We start from the raw sequence: 7372 nt of genomic DNA on the forward strand, positions 1-7372 counted from the left end.
ATAGCACAATATATCAAACTAAGCCAATAATCCTTCCTTTAAGGTCACAATCAACACACTAACAAGATAGAGAATTGTATTACTTGCATTCATAAGTATGGAATATCAAACAACAAGCATGGATTGTCCTCATATCTAAGAAAGTAAAGCAACTACACTACAACTAAGCTAGAGGCATGAAAATTAAACTAATTAAACTAAGGTAGAGGCGCAATCCATCAAGAAATGAGTATAAACCATCAAACAAATCACAAGAGTATTCTATTTAAGCACTTTGCCTTGACAATCTATAAATTTATAACATCAACACACATAAACATGCATTAATATCACAAACCAAGAGATAAATGCATCAACATCTATTTTAGCATACATAAACATATAGATAGAATGAAATGATCAATTGGAAGTATTAAACAACATAAATCATTGTAAAAACAAGATTCATATATAAATCAAGTGTCAAGACAAGATTACAACACAAATCCCCCCAAAATACAAAACATCAAGGTCTAGAAGGCATGCTTAGGGCTAACTCTAGCCCTAAGAAGATGTTTAGCCAATCATTGATGTAGTCATCTAACCCTCAAGAGCCATCTCCATGGTAGGAATGCTCTTCTTCTTAATAGAAACCCTAGAAGAATGGAAGAACTCCCAAAAATAGTGTATGTCTCTCTAAGCTCTAGCCTCCTCTCCAAGATATGTGTTATAAGATATCTAAGTTCTCTATATTATCATGTAAAAATGGCTCAAAATCCTTATATAGGTAGCTCAAGTGTCACACCCAATGGTCAGGTCTCGTGCACTAAGGTCCCTCCCAATGATTATACCACGAGCCCTCTTTTAATGAGCTAGACTCTATTTTATTTCGGACTTGAGGAGGTTCGATCAATCGAATTCAGGTGAGATCGACCAAACTATGGCCTGATCCATCGAATTAAGGTCAGATCTATCAATCCTTGGCGGTACCTTTTTGGAATACGACAAATCTCTGAGATATTTTGCGGAAAAGACAAAAGTGGTAGGTGAGGATAAAATCAAGGAAGTTTGATCGATCTGAAGAAAGTTGGATCGATTGAAGATGGAAATTCTTTGAGGATAAGGTCAAGGGTTTTGATCCATCTTGATGAGGCTGGATCGATCAATGTGAGATTGATCGAAAGTATTCCTGATCGATCGAAGATTGCTGATTTCCACTACTTTGCTTCCACTTTGCTTCTTTCTTCTATTCAGCTTGAGATTGCTTCTTTTATGCTCAAATTTGGCTGAATTGACTTATTTTGGGGATAAGCACCTGAAAATGGCAATAACATGAAATTAGTCTAAACCGAAAAAGTAAGATTGATAAAGGTCCTAGAATACTCGAGCTTAAGGTGTTTAAATGCGCACTTTTCAGCGCTCATCACACCCCTAAACTTAAATATTGCTAGTCCCTAGCAATGAACTACAAAGTAAAGAAATGAAATGAACAACTATACAAGTATGAATCTAGAAAGCAATAAATGGATAATGCCACTTTCGTAGGGAACACGATTGCATTTAGCATATGCAACAAGCCTTTAAACCCCTAGGTTACCTCCAGTGGATGAGTGAAAGTCTTGTGAGGGTTTCCAGAAATGATACCCACAAACATTAAGCTCATTCTCACAAAAGAGGCACCAATATTGCACTCGATGCCTTAGGTACCCAGAAATAGGCCATTTTTCACCTCCCAGGGAAGGTCAGCCAACTGGTGACATAAGCCAGTTGGTCAACAGCTCAATTTGGCCAAAACTGAGAGTTAGCATCGCTGGAGAGTTGTTTAAGCCGGTTGACACTTCAGTTTCAGCCGGCTAATGCACAGTTTCAGTTAGCTGACGCCTACAGCGCATCAAAATTTTTAAGCCAACTTCATACAATCATATCTCCCTCATTTCTTAACCAAATTGGGTCAAATTTGAATCTAATTTCAGGGATTTTAAGTCAGCTTTTTAATGTCACCAATTTTACTCCAAAATTCTAACGGTAGAAGAAGTTATGTTCATTTTAGTGCGAATTGCTCCGGAAATCTTTTGAACCGTAAAGGCATAATTTAGTGAGATCGTTGTCCTTGTGTCTAGAACCATACTAATGAGGTTATATGACTGTGATAACTTGAATGGACTCCCATTGACTCATTTAGAGTCAAGATATTCCTCTCCTTCACTTGAAATGACCTTTTAACCCTTAGATGGCGTCGGGTCGGGTTAAGACCCGAATAGTGTTTCAGACCTTCTGGTTTGGGTCGTTACAGGCATACCCCCCCCTCCCCCTAGCTCCGCCCCCTGATTAGAATGGTACAGTTAGACTAGGGCTCCAATACGGCTAGTTGGGCCGATTGGAGGTACATCATCTCCAACTCTATCGAACCCGACATTTAAAATGTTCAACCTTAATTCAGTTCTAACTTAAACTTCAATCTTAACATGTGAATGCCTTCAGTTGCTCCCCGTTGTCCTTTAGAACCCCTTCAAGCCTTTAACCACTAATAATCTAACATTCTTACCTTGAAAAGAAAGAAAGAACGAAAAAAATCATAACCACTTCAATCCTAACCTTATCCAATTTTAATCCAAACTTAAATCATAACTATTCAACCTGAGTGCATTTATCTTCTTTTATTTTTTATTTTTTATTATTATTTTTTTTTAATCTCCACTTTTTTTTTGAAAAATTTAATGTAATCTCTAGTTACTTTCAAATTAAATTACTCCTAAATACAAAAGGTTTAAAGCTTATTTCAAATTTTCAATAAATTCCTAACAAATTCTTATAAAACTAGGCTTTGCTTGATTTGCAACTCCCAAAACAATTTTCAACAAGAGTTTTTAGAGAATCCGAACATAAATCAATTTTTTGAAAATCCACTTGATTGAAAAAATTAAAACAATTTTTAGAGAATAAAAACTCATAAATCTACTTGGTTATATTTACTAAAAAAAAAAAAAAAAAAAAAAAAAAAAAAAAAAAAAACTAGTGCAACATTTTATTAATAAGCATTGGAGGCCCATTAATTTTGAGTTAATATTCTTAACTTGATAACAATTGCACAGATACAATATCAAGTTTAAATAAAACATGAATTACATGCCTTAGTTAAATTTAAATAGAGTAAAAGATGTACATGAGTTAATTCTAGTGTGATACGTATTGTACAGTCATCAAGTTTAATTATACATAACCAAAACAAAACATTAGACAATTAGAAAAATAACTGCATCTAGCATTGTCTGCTAATGATGTCCACGTGGAATCCCTCATATGATTTCTATAGGTTGCCCTTTGTGCCGCACACCATCATCAGATAAGTTAAGTTGTGTTCGAGTACACTATCTTCTTCCATACTCCATAAAAAAATGATCTAATATGACCAAAAAAAAAAAAAAAAAATTCGAATATTTAGCCAGAATTAGCAAAGTCGAAAAGAAAAGAAAAGAAAACAAGAGTAACAGAAAAAAATATATCAAGAAAGATAAAAAAAAAAAAACTATATCGATTAAGGATACCTAAACAGTGACTTAGTTTGGGTTTGATGAGACTGCCATCAACCAACTTGCAACACAGTAACCATTTACTCTAGTGAAAAAAATGGTTTAAAAGAAAATGCTCTTGGAGACCAAGTATATGAAGAAAACAAGAAATTGTCCCCTTTAGAAGCTTTAAAGAATATAAAAACTGAATCAGACATAACCACACTTATTGTTACAAGGGATAATTGTCTCACATCAGATCTGGATAGGATTCATAGAAAGTGAAAAGAGTATAAATGGGTAGGTATACAGTACATTACCCAATAGCTTAAGTTTTTGAACAAATGGACAAATGTCCACGCGTTACATTTGGTATCAGAGTTAGACCCAATCCTTGATCCGGTGTCACGCCAAGCGCCCGTCCCGGAGGCGTCCGGGTGAGCCCACCCGGTAGGCAGGGTGGCTCAACCGCAACAAGGGCGTTGAGAGTTTGGGTGAGCGAGAATGTTACAAGGGGTATTTGTCTCACATTGGATCCACATGGAAAGTGAAATGGGTAAATGGGCAAGTACTCAACCGTTACACTTACCCTCTAACACAATTAGATTTTTAATTAGGATATTACAAGTCTTCTAACAAAATCATGCCAATATCACAATATCCGACGAGCATTTGTATGAAGTAGTGAAATATTTGTACTCCAAGTAGATTTTGTTTAACACTGACTACTTGATTTCAAGATCACACTTTGTAAAATACAACTCATATATGCTAAAAGTTTAGAGGAACAAACTGGGTAAATCAACCAACTGTACAATAATCTCAAAAAATTTGCATCTTACTAAGAAAAAGCTAATTTCAGAGGGAAGTAAATTGTACTAAAAGGGAAATCAGTATCACATTTGAGGCATCACAGAGGTACCTAAAGGTGCAAACATCTACCAGAGCATGCAGCATCTCATAAGCAATAAAAATCCTAAATCCTACAAGAATCCATGTCAAGGAAATCACCATTAAAGCAACATGGTAGCAAAAAATCTGAGAGTAAATATTAAGAAGACACTAATGGATAAAAGGGGACCCAAAAAGGTGGTAATTACGTAAAAGTAATGTCATGATACCATCAACAAAACAAACTCGTGAACTATAACCATTTCTTTAGAATTTTGTTGGCAAACAAGTCCGAAATGGGTGATCAAACCAGTTTTAAAAAGCAACGACTGTATAAATGAGACAGAGTGAGAAAGAGAGAGAAATCCAACACCACCAAACCAAGTCAGAAGTGTGAACAACTAAAGCAAATAATCAACCCTCAACCCAACACAACCAAATCCAACAAGACAAATAATCAACCCTCAACCAAAGCACAGAAAAACTGGAAGTGTGAACAACCACAGAAATCTGAGAGATAAAGAGGGAGAGTTTTACCTAAACAAAGAGAGACAATCGTAGGGAGAGAAGCGCAGATCGACCTTCTTGTCTAAGAGATGAGCTTCAAGATATTGAAAGAGGGCTTGAACAGAGAGAATTAGCCAAGAAATATGAGATGAGAGAGAGCGCGCTTGAAGAAAGAGAGTGTAAACAGGGTTTATGCAGCTGAGGAGATGGATGAAGATACTAAGGTTATAAACGTGATATGGTTCGATCTTTGTTTTTTTTAGTGACTTTTGGTTCTCTGTGTTTTCATTTCTGTGGTCTCTGTGTTTTCAAAAATTGCCAAAACAACTTAAAGTTGTTCTCTAAAAAATATAACTATAGGAACTCAAAATTTTAAAACTGTTTCTAAAATTTAGATCCAAGCAGGATCAAAACACAGTTTTCGATTTTTAGTAACTCCCAAAACATAAACTATTATAGGAGTTGCAAACCAAATAAGGCCTTCAGTGAGTTCTTGAGAACTGTTTTCAAGAAACCTGAACCAAGCTGGCCCATAGCATTCAATTAAAGAAATAAAAATGGAAATCTTTTTAACTACATAACTTGCCCTTACGAAAAAAGCACATAAAATATTATGAAAAACATCCTTAAATCTTCTTTCCTTCCATTCACAAACTTTATAACATTCCCAACTACAGCCCTGGTCCAGCATCAATCCTAAGAGAAACACAATTTTTCATATTTGATACTTCCTTTGTCCCATAATAGTTGGGTGCTTTGGGAACCGACAGAGGGAGTAGTTAACAGAAGCAGCATGATCGATTAGGTGTATAAGATTGGATCAAATTGTTCTTCTCATATGCCCATCCCTAGAACATTAATTATTCAATCCCATCTCTGTTCCTATGGTATGTAAAATATATCCTATAAGACAGAATTCCATTAGACTTTTAAGTAGCCAATACACACAAGTTTAAAGACAAAGATACCAGGTACTAATTATAAAATGCTGCCAAAATCTAATGACCCCGCTTTCCACCTTTTCTCTACTAAATTTTTCCTTCAAGTTGCTTAAATCACCAGTTCGAACCCCTTCGACAGGAAGTCATTTTATAAGAGAATCAAACTATAGCACCTAACAAGGATATAAGGTGACATTATTATACTGAAACAAAGGCAACACAATTCTAGGCTCTAGGTAAATTTGCTGCTAGAGGATGAGAATTCAATACAATCTTTAGCAGTTGCAATGTAATTAGACTAATTATACTTCCACAAGCCACATATAGTAAAGCTAACAACTCTAACGTCCAGTAATATGTCTGATTCTGACATTTAAGGGATCAAAATTTCTATAACTAACAACGTCGAGTGAGATAATACAGGCAGAGCAAAATGAATACACAAGGATTAATTTGGGATTACCTCTCCTTTCTATTCTTCTTGCTGTCAGCTTCTCTCATTCTTGCTGCTTTTTCCATCTCATCCACCGGGAGTGGAACTAGACTTCCCACACAAATTGGATCTTCATAGAAAGTCGGCCAACCAGGAATCCTGACATTCTTGAGTGTTTTCCTTTTCAAGTCGAACCAAAGAAGCTTTGCATGTCCTTGGTACAGAAGTACTTCCTCACCAGTCCTTGAATATGCTAGAGGCCTCACATCACCAAATTGCTTAACAGAAAACAATTTAGTCCAAGATTCCTTCACCCCATACTCTTCCATAACCCATATATCAACTCGGTCTCTTCTAGCATAATTGCAATTTATGCAAAGGCAGTCTCCTAATGACCCCAGACTCATACCAATATTCTTATCCAAATAATCAGGCTGTGGCACCAACCGGTATTCCTCAACCCCAAGATCAAAAGCAGCTATCAAGTTTGCCTCAACCGACCTGGGTTCTCGACACACAATCCAGTGCAAAGCCCCTCTAACAAACACAGCATTCTGTAGCAGGCCTGGGTTGTATGGGAGGTAATAAGGGAAATCTTGAATCCTTTGCCACGAATTCGATTTCAGACTATAAACCATAACTTCAAAATAAAGTGAATCATCTTTTTCGCCATAGTACTGTACAATCCTCACCAACTTGTAGTCATCGCGAATAGAATCATACCCAAACCCATAACCTATAAATGACCAAATGCCTAATCCGCGCAGAAACTCGATTATTGGTGCGACCGGTAATTTGTGGTGTTTTCGGGTCGAAAAGTTCCACAAGACAATTTTGCCGTCCAATTAAGACAAACAGAGCAAGCCATTGCAGGAGCCACTTAGTACAAATGGATATATTTTGGACTTCAAGGCGTGGTCAATCTTCACGGCACCATCGGAGGAGTCCAACTCTATGGAGTAGAGACCATGATCTTGAAATAAGACGCTGAGATTGGAATTGGTTTCCACGGATCGATTCAGATGCAATTTAATGAAATGTGGGCTGTCGATCAGAGTACACCATGGTTTTGATACGCACCTAAATTGCAGAAGGGGTTTCACCGGTAATCT

General features: G+C 36.4%; 1 protein-coding gene across 1 annotated transcript; it reads right to left on the minus strand.

The window, feature by feature from the left end:
- Window positions 1-3070: 3070 nt before the first annotated feature.
- On the minus strand, window positions 3071-7105 carry LOC132271425 (F-box protein CPR1-like; the record flags this gene model as incomplete). The annotated part of the gene is made up of 2 exons (XM_059772800.1): window positions 3071-3379; window positions 6291-7105. Coding segments are annotated over 2 exons (867 nt in total), but the record flags the coding sequence as incomplete, so codon positions are not given.
- Between the last annotated feature and the right edge of the window lie 267 nt (window positions 7106-7372).

Source organism: Cornus florida, unplaced genomic scaffold (assembly GCF_030987335.1).
Source record: "Cornus florida cultivar Cherokee Brave unplaced genomic scaffold, ASM3098733v1 CherokeeBrave_3.0.0_Hap2_Chr01, whole genome shotgun sequence".
Classification (NCBI taxonomy): domain Eukaryota; kingdom Viridiplantae; phylum Streptophyta; class Magnoliopsida; order Cornales; family Cornaceae; genus Cornus; species Cornus florida.